Genomic DNA, 23,324 nt, shown 5'->3' with positions numbered 1-23,324 from the left:
CCCCTCTACAAGACGCAATTCTTATCCGAATGGACTAAAGTTTTACACAATGACTTTTACAATGTTCAGCATTCAGTTCATGTATGGTCCTAATCGGACTATGACTTGATATAACTCCAATAGCAATAGAGCTCTTATCAATTATTCTTTGTTAGCCTTAAAAGAGATACCGTGCAAAGAACTCGACAAATGCGATCCATGGTGGAGGGTACATAAGATTCGGCCCGGCCGAACTTAGCACGCTCTTACTTGCTTTATGATGTTTTTTTTGTCCTAATACGTGTACAATACGTGTACATGTCATATCGGTGCATGTTTTGATATAGCTGCCCTATAAACCAATTTCGTATCTTGACTTCTTGAACATCTAGAAGCCAAATTCTTATCTGATTTGGCTTTAATTTTGTACAAGGTGTTTTGCTACGACTTCCCAGAACTGTGCTAAGTGTGTTCCAAATCGGTTCTGCTGGCATATAAACCGATCATCGGTCTTCACTTCTTGAGAACCCATAGGGCGTAATTTCTATCCGATTTAGGTGAAATTTAGCTTGAGATGTTTTCTTTTTGCTTGAGATGTTTTCCAACAACTGTTGCAAGTATGGTTAAAGCTGCCATATAAACCGACACTGGGTTTTCACTTCTTGAAAATCTAAAGGGCCAAATTTCTCTCCGATTCAGCTAAAAAAAAAATTTTCATCACGGGGTTTTTTTTGACTTCTAACAACTGTGCCAGGTATGGTCTAAATAGGTTCATAACATGATATAGCTGCCATATAAACCGTGATCTGCTGAGTTGAAATTTTGAGCCTCTAGAGGGCGCAGTTAACATCCGATTTGGCTGTGAAATGGCAGCTCTACCAAACCATGGAGCGATTTGACCCATTAACAATACCAACCGAACCCCACTAATGGGAAATATTTGTGCAAAATTGCGAGTGTCTAGCTTTACTCCCCCAATACGTCCTAGCGAAGGACGTATAGAGGGACGGAAATGGCTTAATTGACTTAGCAAGTCTAGACGATCAAGAACAGTTTAACATTTCGATGAGTTACCAACGAAATAACGAAGTGAGTATACCCCCATCCTATGTTGGAGGGTATTAAAATGCATTCGACTTAATCTGAGTTATGCTAGTCTGCTAATGGCCTTACACCGTGTCACACACACACACACACCATCACCAATCGCATTCACTGACAGCGACCTTAATGTTAATAAAAATCCTTAACTGCCATATTGTCGACCAATGCTGGAACAATAACCAAAAGAGAGAATGTGGGGCCCCTGCTACTGCCACTGCCACTGCAACTGCAACTTGTATAATGTGCAATGTATCAAGGGCAATCGAGTAGATAATTGAGATATTAAGTATGAGTGAGCTTAAATATGGGTCAGGGCTGAGAGCGAAACTAGCAAAGCCAACCTGCCCCCTCCCTTCCACGGAGAACTACTGTAAATGTGCCATAACAACTGTAAATGTGAAAAAAATTAAAAGATTTGTTCGAATTGCTTTGTTGGCTTTTATTCTGGTTTTATTTTTTATATGCGTCAACAATTTCCGTAATGCTAACATACGTTCCCACCACACCGCCCAGCACACCAAATGCCACCAAAAATAAATTTTTCATTAATGTTATCTTCCATGGTCCATAGCCGGTGCGGTATTGCACGCAAATTTGCAGCAAGGCTGGGAATATTAAACCCAATATCGACAAACAGAACGAGCCGACCAGCGAAAGGAAAAGTGATAAATCTGGAATTGCCACGGCACAGCCAACTGCAATGAGAAAAGGGAAAACACAAAAAAATTATCAACGGAAACAAACAGCACAAAAAAAAGAATACAACTGCATGGAATTTTCTCAATTTATTTGTAGGTTGGTTTCTGCAAATGATACCCTGCAACAGGCATATATTTTCTTGAAAGAATAATGTAATACCAATGAAATGACTCATCAAATGATAAGATTTTCAGCAGATTAGATTAACACCAGCTTGATAATTTGCCAAATTTAAAAATCCTTTGGTAAACGTTTTACATACGTATATGGGATCTTTATTTAAATCTAAGCCGCCATTGACCATATTCCATACACCTACACAGTCATACGATCTTGAAGTGAAATTCGGATGATACATACATATGGGAACTATCTCCAAATCTGGGGGGCGCTGGGTACTTCCATCCAAATTTTAATACCATTTTCGTATTCTGGTCTCCAATACCTTTCATTTGATACCCTTGTTGTGCCCATCGGACCACTTTCGGATATGGGTGGCGTTTTTGGGATAAGGGGGAGGGTCCGCCTCTACCCCATAACTAAAAATTATATAGCCTCTGTTTCCTTCCAGACAAACGTACAAAATCTATGAAGATTTTAAAAAAATCGGCTCAGCCAAGTATCACACAGTCATAAGGGTCTAATGGCGTTTTTGTGGGGTGGCGTGACCCCCCATACTTTGATCTGATTTTGCATGCCAGATTCGAAATCTACTCCCGAATACCTTTCACTTGAGCCCCATATTGAAATGAACGTCCAATATGTCTGTTTGGGGGAGTTTTGGCGTTGAGGTGGCCCGATGGGTACTTAGACTCAAATTTTAATACCATATTCGTATTCTACTCTCCAATACCTTTCATTTGATACCTATATTGTCCCGATCGGTTCACTTTTGATTTTGGGTTGTGTTTTTGGCATCAGGGGGAGGGTCCGTCCCCCTTCCGATATCGAAAAATTATTTAGTCTATATTTCCTTTCAGACCAACCTACACAATTTGCGAAAATTTCTAGAAAATCGGTTCTACCGCTTTTCAGTCTATACGGAAGTAACAAGCCGAGTCCCATAAATCCGTGATTGTCTAATGTGCCAATTTTGGGCGTTTTTGTGGGGTGGGGTGTGGGGTCCCCCTATACTTCGACATGAATTTGTATGCCGTTATCTACTCTCGCATACTTTTCATTTGATACCCATATTGTCCTTATCGGTCAACTTTTGAATTTGGGTGGTGGTTTTAAGGTAACGGTGGAGGGTCCGCCCCTTCCGTTATCTATAAATTATAAAGGCTATTCCTGCTTCCTGACCATATTCGTAATCTTCTCTCGAATACCTTTCATTTGAGTCCCATATTGTCATGATCGACAAATAAACCTATTTTAAGGGGTTTTGGTGCTGGGTGGCTCCCCAGGTACTTGGACCCAACTTTTATTATGAAATTCGTATTCTACTCTTGAATACTTTTCATTTCAATCCCATATTGTCCCGATTGGTCCACTTTTATTTTTCGGTAGTACTTTTGGGGTAAGGGGGCGGGTCCGCCCCCCTCCCGATATCAAAAAAATTATATAGCCTATGTTTCCCTCCAGACCAACCAACACAATAAAAGTTTCGACTCTGATAATGTATCACTGGTTGAATTACAAGCTGTGTCTGATAGACGGGTTCCTTGACTTAAGGGGATATACTTTGCTTGTATCAAATTGTGTCTGAGCCGTCAATCCTTTGGGCGATAAGAAGTTTCGGCTCCTTTAAGTCGCCAGGCCCTGATGCTATATCACTGGTTGAATTACAAGCTGTGTCTGATAGACTGGTTCCCGGCTTTGGGAGATATGCTCTGCTTGTATCAGCAAGGCATATATACCTGTGGGATGGAGGGACACAAAGAAACATATCTTAGGGCAAAGATCCAAGGAGGTACCCTGCCCAGGTAGCAGAATGCATATAGTAAAGGCAAGTCCACTGGAACAGCCCTTCACGACATAGTCGACTACATAGAGCGTTCTCTCGCTGTCAAGGAATATACAAAGGTAGCATTTCTTCACATTGAAGATGCTTTAAATTATTGAAAAACTGACTCTACCTTAAGAAAGTTCATTAATAACTTATTTACTAAATGGTGCATTACGGCAGGCTTGGGATCTGTGGATCTAAAAAGATAGGTAAGCAGAGGAACACCTCAAGGAGGTGTTTCTCTACTTTGAAATAAAGCAATTAACAATCTTTTATTGTCTCTGGAAGAAAAAAGCGTAAAAGTGGTAGCGTATACTAAAGACGGTGGAATTCCGGTTAGGGGAAAGTTTCAGGAAGTCTAAGTGCAACAGCAAAGTGGGCTACGGTAGGTGGTCTAGGTATACATCCGTGCAAGACAGAAATAGTTCTTTTCAGCAGGAGATGCAAGTTGCCTACAGTGGAACCTGTCTCCTTGGGAGGAGAGAATGTTACATTTAGACAAAGCGCAAAATACCAGTGTGTTTTGCTGGACAGGAAATTGAACTTCAAATCCAACATTTTGAAAAGGGCAAGAAAGGCAACTCTTGCTCTATACCCCTGCAAGAGAGCCATTGGCAAAAGTTAAAGGTTTAGATGGCGCGTCATGCACTGGGTATATACTGCAATGGTCAGACCTATAATGCTATATGGTGTTGTGGTCTGGTGGACGGCACTTCAAAAGTCCACCTATTGTTTAATACTCAACCGGATCCAATGGATGGCTTGTTTGTGCATCACAGCCGCACTGAGGACGACACCAACTGATGCAATGAATTTAATGCTGCATCTAATGCCTCTGGACAGTGTACTTAGACAAATTGCTGCGACCACTGCCGTGAGGCTAAACGAGCTTTCTCTTTAGTCAAGTGGCGACTACGGACACTGTGTTCTCTTTGATACAATGTCCGATGTTCCAGGCAGTGTGGATTACACCCTGCCTGACACTATTTCTGATAGAACCGACTGCAACTACGATATCCCTGGTAATAGAAGTTACATAGACTTCAATACGGATGGTTGCAAACTAAACAGCCAGGTGGGCTTTGGGGTGTACTCTAAAGATCTAGAACTGGTCATATCGAAAAGTTTACTCGACCACTGCAGTGTGTCGGAGATCCTTGCTATTAAAAAAGTGGTGGAATGGCTAATACATAATGTCATAACGATGATTGGCATAAATATCTTCTCAGACAGCCAGGCATCCATTAAATTCCTGGAGAACGAATTTCTGAACACAAAAACTGCACTCAACTGTCGCAGACAGTTCAAAATTCACCTGTTCTGGGTGCCGGGCCACAGAGATATCCGAGGAGACTAGGAACTACCTTACACATTTCAAGGAAACTTGAATCTGTGGGTATACCTTTAGCGACATGTAAGCTAAGTTTTTAGGACCAGGCCCGAAGGACAACTAGTGACAGATGGTCACAAAGAGGGGGCTGTGGGCATTCCAAGACTATGTAACCTAATCTAGACTTGAAGAGGTTTACCGGTTTGCTGTCATTGTCTAGAACAGACGACTCAGTCATTGTGTCCGTCATGACAGGTCACTGTCTAATCGGAAAGAATGCTGACAGACTGAAGATTGCCAGCAACGACTTTTGTAGAAGCTATGAGAACATCGAAGAAGAAGAGACAATAGAACACCTTCTGTGAGTGTGTCCTGCACACACAGTCAGAAGGAGTTCCACTTTAGGTTCTCATTTCTTTGAGTACCTGCCTGATTTGCCAGATGTGAACATTCGCAAGTTGTTGGGCTTTTTAAAGCGATCTGGATGGTTCAACGGTAGGAACTAGAAGACATCTTTCTTCTTCTGTTTCTGTGGTATCACAATGGACGAAAACGTCTAAGTGTGTCTGAAGGCAGACTCCCTCTTAAACCTAACCTAACGATATCAAAACATGGATCGATATGGCCCATTTACTATCCCAACTGACCTAGACTGATAGGAAGTGTATGTATAAGTCATTGTGTATAATTTGAGTCAAATCTTGTCAGAATTGCGCACTTTAGGGCTGAAGAAGTAAAATAGGGAGATCAGTTTGTAGGGGAGCTATATTAGGCTATAGACCGATTCATGCCACATTCAACACGTATGTTAAAGGTCATGAGAGAATCCGTTGTACAAAATTTCAGCCAAATCGGATAATACTTGCGCCCTTTAGAGGCTCAAGAAGTCAAGATCACATATCGGTTTATATGGCAGCTATATCAGGTTATGGACCGATTTGAATTATTCTTAGCACAGTTGTTGAAAGTCATAACAAAACACCTCATTCGAAATTTCAGCCAAATCGGATAATAATTGCGTCCTCTAGTGGCTCAAGAAGTCAAGACCCCAGATCGGTCTATATGGCAGCTATATCAGATAATGGACCGATTTGAACTATTCTTAGCACAGTTGTTGGAAGTCATAACAAAACACCTCATTCGAAATTTCAGCCAAATCGGATAATAATTGCGTCCTCTAGTGGCTCAAGAAGTCAAGACCCCAGATCGGTTTATATGGCAGCTATATGAGGTAATGGACCGATTTCAAACATACTAAGCACAGTTCTTGGAAGTCATACCAAAACACCTCATTCAAATTTCAGCCAAATTGGTTAAGAATTGTAATCTCTAGCTGCTCAAGAAGTCAAGATCCCAGATCGGTTTATATGGCAGCTATTTCAAAACGTGGACCGATATAGCCATTTACAATCCCAACCGACCTATACCAATAATAAGTATTTCGAGGAGTAACAAACAGAATGACGAAATAAGTATACCCCCAACCTATGGTGGAGGGTATAAAAACAAACAACCTAGACCTAATTGTTCATCAAAAAGTAGTCGAGTTATAATGAAATACATTGATAATGATATATTCATGGTGGGGGGTATCCAAAGTTCGGCACGGTCAAACCTGATACATTTTTACTTGTTATACTCACCACCATACGATGGGAGGTATACTAATCTAGTCATTCCGTTTGTAACACCTTGGGATAGTGATCTGCGGCCCCATAAAGTATATATATTCTGGAACGTCTCGACATTCTGAGTCGATACATCCATATCCGCCCGTCCGTTCGTCTATCGAAATTACGATAGCGGTCGAAAACAAAATGATGTAGGTCGTTGGGGATTGCAAATGGCCCATATCGGTTCAGATTTGGGTATAGCCCTCATATAAACGATCCATGGATTTGAATTCTTGAGCCCCTAGAAGCTTCAATTTTCACCCGATTTGACTAAAACTTGGAACAATGACTTGAGTTAAAGCTTCCAACATCCATGTCAAGTATGATCCGAATCGGGCTATAAACAGATATAGCCCCTATTTAAACTGATCCCCGGATTTCACATATTCAGCCCTTAGAAGACTAAATTTTCATTCCGAATTGGCTGAATTTTGGAATAAAAACTTGAATTAAGACACCCAACATCTGTGCCAAGTATGATCCGAATAGGTCTATAAACAAATATAGCCCCCATATAAACCGATCCCCGGATTTGACTTCTTCAGCCCTTAGAAGCCTTCATTTTCATCAGATTTGGCTGAAATTTGGATCAAAGACTTGAGCTACGACATCAAACATACGTGCCAAGTATGATTCGAATAGGTCTATAAACAGATATAGCCCCCATATAAACCCATCACCGGATTTCGCTTCTTTAGCCCATAGAAGCCTCAATTTTCATCCGATTTGGATCAAAGACTTGAGTTACGACTTCAAACATCCATGCCAAGTATAATCTGCATAGGACTATAACCTGATATAGCCCCCATATAAATCGATCCCCGGATTTGGCTTCTTGAACCCCTAGAAGCCTCAATTTTCATACGATTTGGCTGAAATTTGGAGCAAAGACTTCTGCTATGACTTCCAGCACTCATGTCTAGGATGGTCCGAATCGGTCTATAAACAGATAAAGCCCCTATTTAAACTAATCCTCGGATTTGACATTTTCAGCCCTTAGAAGACTAAATTTTCATTCCGAATTGGCTGAATTTTGGAACAAAAACTTGAGTTGAGACTACCAACATCCGTGCCAAGTATGATCCGAATAGGTCTATAAACAAATATAGCCCCCATATAAACCGATCCCCGGATTTGACTTATAAGCCTTAATTTTCACCTGATTTGACTGAAATTTGGAACAAGGACTTATGTTATGACTTCCAACATCCATGCCATGTATGATAGTATATACACAGATATCGCCCCCATATAAACCGATTTCCGGATTTGACTTCTTCAGCCCATAGAAGCCTTAATTTTCACCCGATTTGGCCGAAATTTGTCCCAAAACCCTATCTTACGACTTACAACATCAGTGCCAAGTTTTATCCAAATCGGTCAATATGGTTATATAGCCCCCCCAAAGTACCGATATCCCCGTATGACTTCTTGAGACCATATGACTTCTTCAGATCAAACTCGGTTAATAAGGGTAAACTTTAGGTGGAATCCATAGTGGTGGGTATCCAAAGTTCGGCACGGTCGAACTTAATACGTTTTTACTTGTTTATCACTATTTCCTGAGCACAAACTGTGGTTGACTTGCGTTATATTTCATTATTTCCATATGCATTACCAGCATTTACACTTCTACTTTTGTTTGGCAGGTGTATAGTTCAATTACCATCTAGCCTAAGTTCCAATTGAATTATCATACATTGGGAATAGCCAAATAGACAATCAATCAAAACACCAATAAGGTCTATTAATAGTTACTAATGAATTTTATCAAAGTGCATTTAATTTTCAATTTTTTGTTATTTAGTATATTTTGCTTTTTACCTATCGACTTGATTTTTCGCTTTAATATGGTGTTTACTTACATGTTAACACTACAATGAGGGCTCGTATGAGCAATTCATAAAGCGTATGTTTCGATGTATCGCTTACGCGTTTCGAGAGATATTTATTCCAAATGATATCGGCTGTAACATAACCCTGCAGTGCATAGGATATCCAAGTGGTAACGGCAAAAAGAATTTTTGTGACTTGAGCCAAACTAAAAAAAAAATTGAAAACGAAAAATTATTGTACAAATTTAAGGACAAAAATATTTTAAATTTATATAGAAGTGTGTAAGAGTATATTATGTACAAATGTGATCTCCTCAAACAGTACTGAAAGGATACACGAATAGATGGACATAGTTAAGCCGAATCAGGTAGAGGTAGTCTGAGTCAAACCTTACATTTTATTGCAATCAGTCATGGCTCAGTTGACCACAGTTGATGTTTGAAGCATACATTCCATATAAATTTTTATTACTTTGCTTACGTATTTCATGCTAGGACCAAAAATCCCCAAATTTCAACTTTGCACATCGTGTCGGCACTGCTTATCGTTAACCGAACGTCCTATTTTACCTTTTGATCCCAATACAAAATGGGAAAAACGAAGGGTATACGTTTTCCTTAACTGCAAAAAACATTTTTATACCCACCATCATAAAATGGGGATATACTAAACTAGTCATTCCGTTTATAACACCTCGAAATATTCATCTAAGACCCCATAAAAGACTAAAAGTCTTGATCGTCTCGACTTTCTGGGCCGATGTAGCCGAGTCCGTCTGTCGAAATCAAGATTGCGTTCGAACGCGTAAAGCTAGCCGCTTGATGTAGGTTGTTGTTACCACATTTTCATCTGGAGGTGGTGATCCTCGTCAAACTCCTGTAGCTGAGCAAGCTCGTTCCGGTCCAAAGGACCGATAGCCGCGGGAACAGAGTGGTCATTGTTTATTTAAAGGCGCCAATAACTCACCTTGTAATATGGAGCATCCAAGGCACCCAGTATTTGTATAAGGGCCAGTGCCACCCGACCTCCCACTGAGACTCCGCTCGTTACCGTTGATAGGGATTGCAAAATAGGCTATATCGGTTCAGATTTCAGATTCAGCTCTCATAAAAACGATCTCCCGGTTTGACTACTTGAGGCCCTGGAAGCCGCAGTTTTTATCCAGATAGTGCTCTGTTATGACTTCCAACAACTGTGCCAAGTACGGTCCAAAGCGGTCTATTATCTGATATAGCTCCCATATAAACCGGTCTCCCGATTTGACTTCTTGAGCCCCTGAAAGCCACAATTTTTGTCCTATTTAGCTAAAATTTTGAACAAAGTCTTGTATTATGACTTTCAACATCCATGCCAAGTATGGTCCAAAGCGGTCTAAAACCAGATATAGCTCCCATATAAACCGATCCCCGGATTTGACAACTTGAGGTCCTGAAAGCCGCAATTTTTGTTCGATTTGGCTAAAATTTTGCGCAGATAGTATTCTGTTATAAACTTCAACAACTGGGTCAAGTATGGTCCAAATCGGTCCAAATCGGTCCAAATCGGTCAATAACCTGATACAGCCCCCATATAAATCGATCTCCCGATTTGACTTCTTGAGCCCTTAGAAGCCACAATTTTTGTCCGATTTAGTTAAAATTTTGAACAAAGTCTTGTGTTATGACTTTCAACATCCATGCCAAGTATGATCCGAACCGGTCTATAACCAGATATAGCCCCCATATAAACCGATCCACGGATTTGACTTCTTGATCCCTCAGAAGCCTTTATTGTCATCTGGTTTGGCTGAAATTCGGAACAAAGACTTGAGTTAGGATTTCCAACATCCATGGCAAGTATGACCCGAATCGATCTATAGATATAGCCCCCATATAAACCGATTCCCGGATTTGACTTCTTCAGCCCTTTAAAGCCTCAATTTTCATCCGATTTGGCTGAAATGTGGACCAAAGACTTGAGTTACGACTTCACCAGACACCGAAATCTTGGAATAATGTCGTTGATCGAAGGTTTATAATTACGGAATTTATGGTGAAGGAATCCTTGAGGGGCTTCAAACCATTTAAGCCACCCGGACCTGATGGAATATTTCCGGCGTTACTACAGCAAAAGGCAGACTATCTGGAGCCTTATCTGGCATGCCTATGACTTGCATATACTCCGAAAGCCTGGCAGGAGGCAAGGGTGGTGTTTATACCCAAGCCCGGCAAGACAAGTTATGCGACACCAAAAGCCTACAGACCCATAAGCCTTACATCCTTTCTACTCAAACCCATGGAACGTATTGTGAACACCATGATAAAGAGTAGGACATGCAGCCTATTGCTCAAATACGAACAGCATGCCTATATCAAGGAAAGGTCGGTGGAGACTGCCCTGCACGAGGTTGTGCATAAAATAGAAGAATCCTTCGATGCAAAAACGTACACCCTGGCGGCATGAATTGACATCGAGGAGAATCCTTCGATGCCAAAACGTACACCCTGACGGTATGCATTGACTTCGTGGGGGCTTTTAACAATGTGCGTACCGACACACTGATCCAATCCTTAGACCAGTACCGGGTGGATCCGGTCCTTAGAGACTGGATAAACCATATGCTAAGGCATAAATTGTGTGTCGCATGCCATAAATATAAGGGAGAAAGTGGCACAGGACAAGTCACAGGGGTGTATTTTATCGCCACTCCTATTGGTGATCACCATAAATGACCTATTGCGGATGCTGACTGAGGAGGGATTTGAACCCGTCTGCTACGCAGACTATGTTATAATACCTCTAAGGAGTAAGGATCCGAACACGCTATGCAAAAGGGCCGAAAGAGTCTTGCATATTGCATATGACTGGACTAGACCCAGAGGTCTCAATGTTAACCCAGCGAAGACTGAAATATGCCTGTTCACGAGGAAGACGAAGGTGGGCCAATTTAACGCCCCACATTTCCTCAACAAGACGATTTCGATATCTGACAAGATCAAATAGGAGTGGTCTTGGACAGGAAACTGAATTGGAAGTGTCACATTCAAGAGAGTAGTGAGAAGGCTCACAGATGTTGGGCACTATGTAGATGGGCCGTAGGCTCGAAATGGGGCCTGAATCCGAGGATAGTCCACTGGCTCTACAGGAGCGTTATTAGATCAATACTTACATACGCCTCAGTGGTTTGGTGGACTGCTATGAAGAAAAAGTGCAATATAAGGACCATAGAACAGATTCAGAGAACATGTTGTCTTGGCTTTGGGGGAGCGATGAGGACCACGCCCACTAGGCCACTGCAGACTATTCTAGATATTCGACCCACTGCGGCTATGAGACTTAAGGCGATGGGAGAATGGATTGAGGATGGGAGCAGCTAATACCATCGCGGTATGATCGAGGCGACGATAGGAAACCTGGAAGGAAGGGAAGAGGTTTCCGATCGGATATCTGAAATTATCTTTGAAGTCGAGTGCGAGGCACTGCTGCCATCGACACAGTCTTGGATTAACGGAACCCTAGTATTGCCATCTGGAAGATCATGTTACACGGATGGATCAAAGCTAGAGGATAGAGTGGGCCTGGGGGTTTACATTGAGAACCCAGAGACTGAGATCTGTTTTAGACTGCCTGACCATAATACGATCCTGCAGGCGGATATACGGGCAATCACGAAATTCGTGAATTGGTGTTATGCTAAAGTCGAGTGTGAACATCTTTGCCGACAGTAAAATTGCCATAAGAGCTGTAACAACCAGGACGGTAAGGTCGCGAACAGTCTTTCAGTGTAAGAAGGAGAATAATGCCTTCTCTGAGAATGGCAAAATCCACATCGTTTGGTTGCCGGGCCATAACGGAGTAAGGGGAAATGAAAGGGCAGACGATTTGGCGGTGAAGGCGAGAGGACTGCCGTCAATAAACTTGGTTAACCCGTAGCCTTTCGGGTCGACGCAGTCCGAGTAAAGGGAGTGGGCGACAAATGCGCATGCAACATTGTGGAACAGCAAAATGGTCGGTAGGACGGCGAAAATCCAATGGGTGGATGCAGATCGTGAGAAGACCAGACTATTACTGAAAGGAAGCAAGAAGGAGGTCAGTATAGCTACTGGTTACATAAAGGGACACATAAGACTACGAGTAAAATCAATGTGGCAAGTGAAAGCATGTATAAGTCATGCGGGGATGATGATGAGACGTTGGAACATTGCCTATGTCATTGCCCGGCTTTCGCGTCTAACAAATACCGGCACATTGGTGGGGACACAATATCAGACATTTCGCTGCGGAACAGCGAAATGGTCGGTATGACGGCGAAAATCCTATGGGGGGATCCAGATCGTGAGAAAATAAGGCTATTACTGAAAGGAAGCAAGAAGGAGGTCAGTATAGCTATCAGTAACATAACGGGACACATAAGACTACGAGCTCACTTATGTGAGCGGCAAGTGATAGAATCTGTAGGGCATGTGGAGCATTTCCTTTGTCATTGCCGACACTTCAGTGGAGACACAATATCAGACATAAACCATCTTAGGGGAGTGGTATTGAAAACAATTAAGGATTTTGTGAGTAGCACGAAATTCCTAATTTAAAATTTTCGTTTTAGAGGTTTCTTCATACTTTTTAAGAGCGCACAACAAGCCGATTACTGGCATAGGTGTATGTCCATAGTGGCATGGGGCGGATTAATATCAGCACCCTCTTTTCAACCTAATCTAACCTAACGACTTTCAACATCCATGCTAAGTATGATCCAAATCGGTCTATAACCAGATCTAGCCCATATAAACCGATCCCCGGATTTGACTTCTTCAGCCCTTAGAAGCCTTAAGTTTCATCAGATTTGGCTGAAATTTGAATCAAAGACTTGAGCTACGACATCAAGTTCAAGTATGATTCGAATAGGTCTGTAAACAGATATAGCCCCCATATAAACCCATCACCGGATTTGGCTTCTTGAGCCCCTAGGATACTCAATTTTCATTGGATTTCCCTGAAATTTGGAACAAATACTTGAGTTACGACTTCAAACATCCATGCCAAGTATGATCTGCATAGGACTATAACCTGATATATCCCGCATATAAATCGATCCCCGGTTTTGGCTTCTTGAACCCCAATTTTCATTCAATTTGGCTGAAATTTGGAGCAAAGACTTCTGCTATGACTTCCAGCACCCATGTCTAGGATGATCCGAATCGGTCTATAAACAGATATAGCCCCCATATAAACCGATCCCCGGATTTGACTTCTTCTGCCCTTAGAAGCCTCCATTTGCATCTGATTTGGCTGAAATTTGGAACAAAAACCTATCCTATGACAACATTAGTGGCACGTTTTATCGAAATCGGTCAATATTATCACATAGGCCCCCCTAAGTACCAACATGTCTTCTTGAGACCAAAATAATTCAAATACAAACTCAGTTAATAAAGGTGTACCTTTTTTAGCGGAATCCATGGTGGTGGGTACCCAAGATTCGGTCTGGCCGAACTTAACACGCTTTTACTTGCCACTTTTAAAGCGTGGGATGGTCTTACGAATACAAAAGTCCTTTTTGAATTGTTTACCAATTTATTTAAGGGAGCTACTATGACATTCTAGAATTTTTGACCTCCTTGTAAAAACAATAACAGCAAAACATCTTTCATCTCAAATGCCACAAATAGCCTTTGGTAATTTCTGCAAACCTTTGAATGTCAGCTGAGCTCACATATACTTACATTTCTTCTTGTGGAATATTTAAAGTTACACTGCCTAGTGCACCATCGCCATAGCGCCAATAGCCAAAAAATCCTAAGATGATGTATAAACCCAACACAATGGTCATGCCTATATTCATAATACCACACGGTGTGACATATGACTTAGGTGTAGCCATATTCTCCTCAATTGCCAATATCTAAAGTAAAGAAAACAAAACCACAAAAACAAAAATTAAAACAAAAAAATAAAACTAAAAATAAAATATTAACAAAATGAATGAAATGGCAAATTTTGCCCTTGAACCTTCCACTAAGAAGCAGGGGCAAACTTCTCACACATCAATAAGTGCAGTCCGCTTCAAGTTTTAAGCTCAATGATAAGGGGCCTCCTTTTTATAGCCGAGTTCGAACGGCGTGCCGCAGTGCGACACCTCTTAGGAGAGATGTTTTGCATGGCATAGTATCTCACAAATGTCGCCGTATTAGAAGGGGATAACTACCGCTGAAAGTTTTTTTGATGGTCTCGCCACGATTCAACCCAGGCGTTCAGCGTAATAGGCGGACATGCTAACCTCTGCGCTACGGTGGCCTCCGTGGCATGATAGAAACACAATTTATGGAAAAACAGCATGTCATCATAAAAAAAATAAGAATATTAGAAAAGATTTTGAGCAGCGATGCACAGTGTTGCGAAATCGAAAAATTTTGGAAATAATTTTAGAAGTTTCGAATGGATAGAGACATGTACACGAAACTTTACATAGTCAATGTTGAGGTGTTTTGCAATACGATAAGTATTGTATATACAATTTGGGGACCCTAGTGGGTCCGTAGGCCGATCCATGAGTATAAAGGTATTAAGGCAACTTTTTCCAATAGAGACTAATCAATGAAAATACTTTTTTTGACAAAAAAAATTAAAAAAAGTTCGGCCGGGCCGAATCTTATATACCCTCCGCCTTAGGCAAAACAGGATATAAAAAAAGATTTGCTCTGCTATTAGAACGATATCAAGATATGGCCCGGTTCGGACCACATTAAATTATATGTTGGAGAACTGTGTAAAATTTCAGCTAATTCGAATAAGAATTGCGCCCATTGGGGGCTTAAGAAGTAAAATAGAGAGAACGATTTATATGGGAGCTGTATCGGGCTATAGACCAATTCAGACCATAATAAACACGTATGTTGATGGTCAAGAGAGGATCCGTCGTACAAAATTTTAGGCAATCCGACCTCTCTAGTCAAGATCCCAGATCGGCTTATATGGCAGCTATATTAGGTTATGAACCGATTTGAACCATACTTAGCACAGTTGTCGAAAGTAAGTATAAACTACGTCATGCAAAATTTCAGCCACATCGGATAGGAATTGGGCCCTCTAGAAGCTCAAGATGTCAAATCCCCAGATCTGTTTATATGACAGCTATATCAGGTTATGGACCGATTTGAACCATACTTGGCACAGTTGTTGGATATCATATCGAAATACCTTGTGCAAAAATTCATTCAAATCGGATAATAATTGTGCCCTCTAGAGGCTCAAGAAGTCAAGGCCCCAAGATCGGTTTATATGACAGCTATATCAGGTTTTGGACCGATTTGAACCATACTTGGCACAGTTTTTGGATATCATAACGAAATACCTCGTGCAAAAATTCATTCAAATCGGATAATAATTGTGCCCACTAGAGGCTCAAGAAGTCATGACCCCAAGATCGGTTTATATGACAGCTATATCAGGTTATCGACCGATTTGAACCATACTTGGCACAGTTTTTGGATATCATAACAAAACACGTCGTGCAAAATTTCATTCCAATCGGATAAGAATTGCGCACCCTAGAGGCTCAAGAAGTCAAGACCCAAGATCGGTTTATATGGCAGCTGTATCAAAACATAGACCGATATGGCCCATTTACAATACCAACCGACCTACACTAATAAGAAGTATTTGTGCCAAATTTCAAGCGGCTAGCTTTACTCCTTCGGAAGTTAGCGTGCTTTCGACAGACAGACGGACGGACGGACATGGCTATATCGACATAAAATGTCGCGACGATCAAGAATATATATACTTTATGGGGTCTCAGACGAATATTTCGAGTAGTTACAAACAGAATGACGAAATTATTACACCCCCATCCTATGGTGGAGGGTATAAAATACATTTTTTTTTCATATTTGTTGGTTGAAAAGAGGGTGTAGATATTAATCCGTCCCATGCCACTATGGACATACACCTAAGCCAGTAATCGGCTTGTTGTTCGCTCTAAAAACTATAAAGTAATCTCTAAAAAGAAAATTTTAAGTTAGGAATTCCGTGCTACGTACAAAATCCTCAATTGTTTTCAATACCACTCCCCTAAGTTGGTTCATGTCTGATATTGTGTTTCCATTGGCCGCGAAAGCCGGCCAATGACAAAGGAAATACTCCAACGTCTCATCATCTTCCCCGCATGCCCTACACATGCTATCACTTGCCGCACCGATTTTACATAAGTGAACTCGTAGTCCTATGTGTCCCGTTACAATACCAATAGCTATACTGACCTCCTTCTTGCTCCCTTTCAGTAATAGCCTCGTCTTCTCAACGATCTGGATCCCCTCATAGGATTTTCGCCGTCCTACCGACCATTTCGCGGTTCCCCACATATGTGCCGGTATTTGTTAGACGCGAAAGCCGGGTAATGACAAAGGCAATATTCCAATGTCTCATTATCTTCCCCTCATGCCTTATAAAGGGTGATTTTTTTGAGGTTAGGATTTTCATGCATTAGTATTTGAAGATCACGTGGGATTTCAGACATGGTGTCAAAGAGAAAGATGCTCAGTATGCTTTGACATTTCATCATGAATAGACTTACTAACGAGCAACGCTTGCAAATCATTGAATTTTATTACCAAAATCAGTGTTCGGTTCGAAATGTGTTCATTCACCGTAACGTTGCGTCCAACAGCATCTTTGAAAAAATACGGTCCAATGATTCCACCAGCGTACAAACCACACCAAACAGTGCATTTTTCGGGATGCATGGGCAGTTCTTGAACGGCTTCTGGTTGCTCTTCACTCCAAATGCGGCAATTTTGCTTATTTACGTAGCCATTCAACCAGAAATGAGCCTCATCGCTGAACGGTGAATGAACACATTTCGAACCGAACACTGATTTTGGTAATAAAATTCAATGATTTGCAAGCGTTGCTCGTTAGTAAGTCTATTCATGATGAAATGTCAAAGCATACTGAGCATCTTTCTCTTTGACACCATGTCTGAAATCCCACGTGATCTGTCAAATACTAATGCATGAAAATCCTAACCTCAAAAAAATCACCCTTTACATGCTATCACTTGCCGCATTGATTTTACTCGTAGTCCTATGTATCCCGTTGCGATACCAATAGCTATACTGACCTCCTTCTTGTTTCCTTTCAGTAATAGCCTCGTCTTCTCACCATCCGGATACCCCATAGGATTTTCGCCGTCCCACCGACCGTTTCGCTGTTCCACAATGGTGCATGCTCATTCATCGCCCACTCCCTTAACTCGGTCTGCGTCGACCCGAAAGGCTTCGGGTTAACCAAGTTTATTGACGGCAGTCCTCTGGCCTTCACCGCCAAATTGTCTGCCCTTTCATTTCCCATTACTCCATTTTGGCCCGGTACCCAAACGTTGCGGATTTTGCCATCCTCAGAGAAGGCATTATTCTCCTTCTTACATGGCAAGACTGTTCGTGAGCTTACCGTCCTGGCTGTTATTGCCCTTATGGCTATTTTACTGTCGGTAAAGATGTTCACACTCAACATCCTCGCGTTAGCACCACACCACTTCACGCATTCTGTGGTCGCCCGGATCTCCGCCTGCAAGACCGTATTATGGTCAGGCAGTCTAAAACAGATCTCAGTCCCTGGGTTCTCAATGTAAATCCCCAGACCCACTCTGTCCTCTAGCTTTGATCCATCCGTGTAACATGATCTTCTAGATGGCAACATTAGGGTTCCGTCAATCCAAGACTGTGCCGATGGCAGCAGTGCCTCGCACTCGACTTCAAGGTTCATTTCAGGTATCCGATCGGAAATCTCTTCCCTTCCTTCCAGGTTTCCATCGTCGCCTCGATTATACCACGATGGTATGAGCTGCTCCGATCCTCAATCCATTCTCCCATCGCCTTAAGACTCATAGCCTAAGTGGATCGGATATCTAGAATAGCCTCCAGTGCTCGAGTGGGCGTGGTTGTCATCGCTCCGCCTATGCCAAGACAACACGTTCTCTGAACCTGTTGAATGGTCCTTATATTGCTCTTTTTCTCCACAGCAGTCCACCAAACTACTGAGGCGTAAGTAAGACTATCCTTGGATTCAGGCCCCATTTCGAGCCTATGGCCCGCCTACATAGTGCCCAACATTTGTGGGCCTTCTCGGTACGCTCCTGAATGTGACACTTCCAATTCAGTTCCCTATCAAGACCACTCCTAAGTATTTGATGTTGTCAGATATCGAAATCATCTTATTGAGGAAACGTGGTGCGTTTAATTGGCCCACCTTTGTCTTCCTCGTGAACAGGCATATTTCAATCTTCTCTGGGTTAACATTGAGACCTCTGGGTCTAGCCCAGTCATATGCCATATGCAAGATTCTTTCGGCCCTTCTGCATAACTCGTTCGGATCCTTAGCCCTTGGAAGCAATATAACAACGTCTGCGTAGCAGACGGGCTCAAACCGCTCCTCAGTCATCATCCGTAATAGGTCATTTATGGTGCTCACCCATATGAGTGGCGATAAAATGCCCCCCTGTGGCTTGCCCGGTGCCTCTTTCCCCCTTATAATTATGCCATGCGACACACAATTTATCCACCTGTTCCTTTGCATTTGGTTTTTCCAGTCTCTAAGAACCAGATCCACCCGGTACTGGTCTAAGGATTGAATCAGTGTGTCGGTACGCACATTGTTAAAAGCCCCCTCGATGTCAAAGCATACCGCCACGGTCTACGTTTTGGCATCGAAGTATTCTTCTATTTAATGCACAACCTCGTGCAGGGCAGTCTCCACCGACCTTCCCTTGATATAGGCATGCTGTTTGTATTTGAGCAGTTCACTGGATGTCCTACTCTTTAACATGGTGTACACAATACGTTCATGGTTTTGAGTGAAACAACGGGGGTTATAGGTCTGTAGGCCTTTGGTGTCGCATAACTTGCCTTGCCGGGCTTGGGTATAAACACCACCCTTGCCTCCTGCCAGGCTTTCGGAGTATATGCAAATCCTAGGCACGCTGTGAAAATTTTGGTCAGACGAGGCGCCAGATAGTCTGCCTTTTGCTGTAGTAACGCCGGAAATATTCCACCAGGTCCGGATGACTTGAATGGTTTGAAGCTCCTCAAGAATTCCTTCACCATGAATTCCGTTATTTTAAACCTTTGATCAACGTCATTATTCGAAGATTCCAGTGTCTCCGTGAGTCCCTTTATATCCTGTGGAAAATTGGTTTAACTTTTATCTGAATAATCACATGTTGACAATTTTTGCTGCAATGAAATCAAAATCTAACCACAAATGCGTCCGAAAATTGCAAATACGAAGCCAATCTTGGCCAAAAATTATGTATAGGGTGATTTTTTTGAGGTTAGGATTTTCATGCATTAGTATTTGAAGATCACGTGGGATTTCAGACATGGTGTCAAAGAGAAAGATGCTCAGTATGCTTTGACATTTCATCATGAATAGACTTACTAGCGAGCAACGCTTGCAAATCATTGAATTTTATTACCAAAATCAGTGTTCGGTTCGAAATGTGTTCATTCACCGTAACGTTGCGTCCAACAGCATCTTTGAAAAAATACGGTCCAATGATTCCACCAGCGTACAAACCACACCAAACAGTGCATTTTTCGGGATGCATGGGCAGTTCTTGAACGGCTTCTGGTTGCTCTTCACTCCAAATGCGGCAATTTTGCTTATTTACGTAGCCATTCAACCAGAAATGAGCCTCATCGCTGAACGGTGAATGAACACATTTCGAACCGAACACTGATTTTGGTAATAAAATTCAATGATTTGCAAGCGTTGCTCGTTAGTAAGTCTATTCATGATGAAATGTCAAAGCATACTGAGCATCTTTCTCTTTGACACCATGTCTGAAATCCCACGTGATCTGTCAAATACTAATGCATGAAAATCCTAACCTCAAAAAAATCACCCTTTACAAATAAAAATTAAAACTCGTATATTCCCCAAACCAGTGGAGATATTGCAAACCTCGAGCGGACTTGTTTGTTGCGATTTTTAAGCACTATCCAGTAAAAAAATCGGAAATTGGGCCAAAAACGAAGAGTTGGCAACACCAATAAATTTTCGAAATACCGAGTTGACAGATTTTAGAGACGTACTCAAAGGCGCCCGGATAACCCAGGGCCTTGGAACTTTGTACATGATCTCGATAGGACCTAAGCTTTAACCATTTCAAATTTTAAAGAGTTATCTCTACCCGTTGTCACACGGCATGTTTTTTACTACTAGTACTGGTTTTTTTGCGGTTCTTACTATCCCACTATCCCCGTGGGCCAAATCGGTTCAAATTTAGATATAGCTTCCATATAAACCGATCTCCCGATTTTACTACTTGCACCCCTGGAAGCCTCATTTTTTGTCCAATTTGGCTAAAATTTGGCATGAGGTGTTCTGTTATGACTTCCAATAACTGTTTGTCTATAACCGGTTTGAATCTGTCTATAACCTGATACTGCTTCCATATAAACCGATCTCCCGATTTGACTTCTTGAACCTCTGGAAGCCGCAATTTTATCCGATTTGACTGAAATCTTGCATGTAGTGTTCTGTTCTGACTTTTAACAACTGCGCCGAGTACGGTTCAAATTGGTCTATAACTAGATATAACTACCATATAAACCGATCTCCCGATTTGACTTCTCGAGCCCCTGGAAGCCCCAATTTTCATCCGATTTGGCTGACGGTACGGTTCAAATCGGAGTTGGTAGCGTGTCTTGTCGTTGAGGCGCCCCGGTAGCCGAGTTGGTATAGTGCTTGTATTACCAGTGCAGGGGTCGTGGGTTCGATTCCCGCCAGAAGCTTTGGTCTGTCGCTATTGTGGTATCACATTGTGAGACCTAAATTTGTCTAAGTGAGTCTGTAAAGGACTGCCACTCTTACCTAGCCTAACCTACTTGTTTGTCTATAGGCAGCTTAAGTTCGATGATGGTTTATATCGGACTATATCTTGATATAGCCCCCATAAAGACCGATCTACGGACTTAGGGTCTAAGGCCTTTTAAAGCTACAACTATTATCCGATTTCGCTGAAATTTGACACAATGTATTGGGTTAAGCTAATTGGTATTCATACTAAGTGTGGTCAAGATAGGGCTATATTTGCAAAATTTTTTCACAGCTTGTGACTCTGTAATTGCATTCTTTCTTCTGTCAGTTATCAGCTGTTACTTTTAGCTTGCTTTAGAAAAAAAGTGTAAAAAAAGTATACTTGATTAAAGTTTATTCTAAGTTTTATTAAAAATGCATTTACTTTCTTTTAAAAAATCCGCAATTACTTTTTGGGCAACCCAATATATGAGTGCCACATAGACCGATCTCCTGTTTTAAGCTCTTGGGCATATAAAATGCGCCGCTATTACCCAATTTCGCTGAAATTTGGCACATTAAGTTGTGTTAGGGTCTACAATACCCGTGTTCAGTATGGCCCCGATCATTCCATATATGAATATAGCTGCCATTTAGACCGATCTTCCGATTTTAAGTTTTGAACCTATGAAAGACGCACGAATTATCAGATTTCGCTGAAATTTGTCAAGGGGAGCTATTTTGGACTCTCGACGTCTACGCCCAATATGGTTTGGATCGGTCTATATATTGATATAGCTGTCCTATATACCAATCTCGCGGTTGCAGTCCTTGGGCCCATAAAAAGCATTTATTACCCGATTTCGCTGAAATGTCACACAGTGAGCTGTGTTAGGCCCTTCGACATCCGGGTTCAAAATTGCCCCCATTAGTCTATGTTTGGATATAACTACCCGTTTTAAGGTCTTGGGCCCATAAAAGGCGGTTTTAGTCCTTGGGCCTATAAAAACCCGCCTTTATTACCCGATTTCGCTGAAATGTCACACAGTGAGCTGTGTTAGGCCCTGTGACATCCGCGTTCAATATGGCCCCCCATTGGTCTATGTTTGGATATAGCTGCCATATGGAGCAATCACCCGTTTTAAGGTCTTGGGCCCATAAAAGGCGGTTTTAGTACTTGGGCCCATAAACACCCGCCTTTATTACCCGATTTCGCTGAAATGTCACACAGTGAGCCTAGCACAGCGCCCTTCGACATCCGCGTTCAAAATGGCCCCCATTGGTCTATGTTTGGATATAGCTGCCATATGGAGCAATCTCTCGTTTTAAGGTCTTGGGGCCCATAAAAAGCGTTTTTAGTCCTGGGGCCTATAAAAACCCGCCTTTATTACCCGATTTCGCTGAAATGTCACACAGTGAGCTGTGTTAAGCGCTTCGACATCCGCGTTCAAAATGGCCCCCATTGGTCTATGTTTGGATATAGCTGCCATATGGAGCGAACTACCGTTTTAAGATCTTGGGCCCATAATCCGATTTCGCTGAAGTGACCTATGTTAGGCTTTTCGACATCCGTACCCTATATGGTTCAGAAAGGTCTATATTTGGATAAAGCTGCCATCTAGACCAATATTCTGTTTTACCAACATGAATTTGTATTTATTAGACCACTCATCGTCCGTATTGTGTTTGGCTCAAATCGTAACAAATTTCCATATGGCTATGGCTATGGGTTCTTAAATGATGCATTTTTTCACCGGACTATGAGGAAAGTTGGTTAACATATATAAACGAGGTGGTGGGTACCCAAAGTTCGGTCCGGCCCAACTTAACGCGTTTTTACTTGTTCGACTTAAAAGTCCTTTTAAGGATTTCATTTAAACATAAACTTGAAACTTTCAAAGGGCGCGATTCCATTTAAAACTTCAAATTAAGCATTTGGGTTAAAGCGACAACCAGCAGCGGCATCAACTACAAGAGCTAAGTA

The 23,324-nt window shown here is 41.8% G+C and overlaps 1 protein-coding gene across 2 annotated transcripts in view; it reads right to left on the bottom strand.

The window, feature by feature from the left end:
- Positions 1 to 1,507: 1,507 nt before the first annotated feature.
- Positions 1,508 to 23,324, bottom strand: part of LOC106085782 (proton-coupled amino acid transporter-like protein CG1139) — a 53,084-nt gene continuing 31,267 nt past the window's right edge. For both annotated transcript variants that reach the window (XM_013250195.2, XM_013250196.2), the window contains exons 7-9: positions 14,269 to 14,447; positions 8,599 to 8,774; positions 1,508 to 1,778 (exon numbers count right to left, since the gene is read on the bottom strand). In XM_013250195.2, coding sequence (XP_013105649.1) covers positions 1,534 to 1,778; positions 8,599 to 8,774; positions 14,269 to 14,447 — 600 coding nt within the window. In that variant the 3' untranslated portion in view covers positions 1,508 to 1,533. The remainder of the gene's footprint in view (positions 1,779 to 8,598; positions 8,775 to 14,268; positions 14,448 to 23,324) is intronic.

The sequence above is a fragment of the Stomoxys calcitrans genome, chromosome 1 (assembly GCF_963082655.1).
Source record: "Stomoxys calcitrans chromosome 1, idStoCalc2.1, whole genome shotgun sequence".
NCBI lineage: Eukaryota > Metazoa > Arthropoda > Insecta > Diptera > Muscidae > Stomoxys > Stomoxys calcitrans.
The sequence above is the reverse complement of the archived record's forward strand: the minus strand, read 5'-3'. Positions and strand labels throughout refer to the sequence as shown.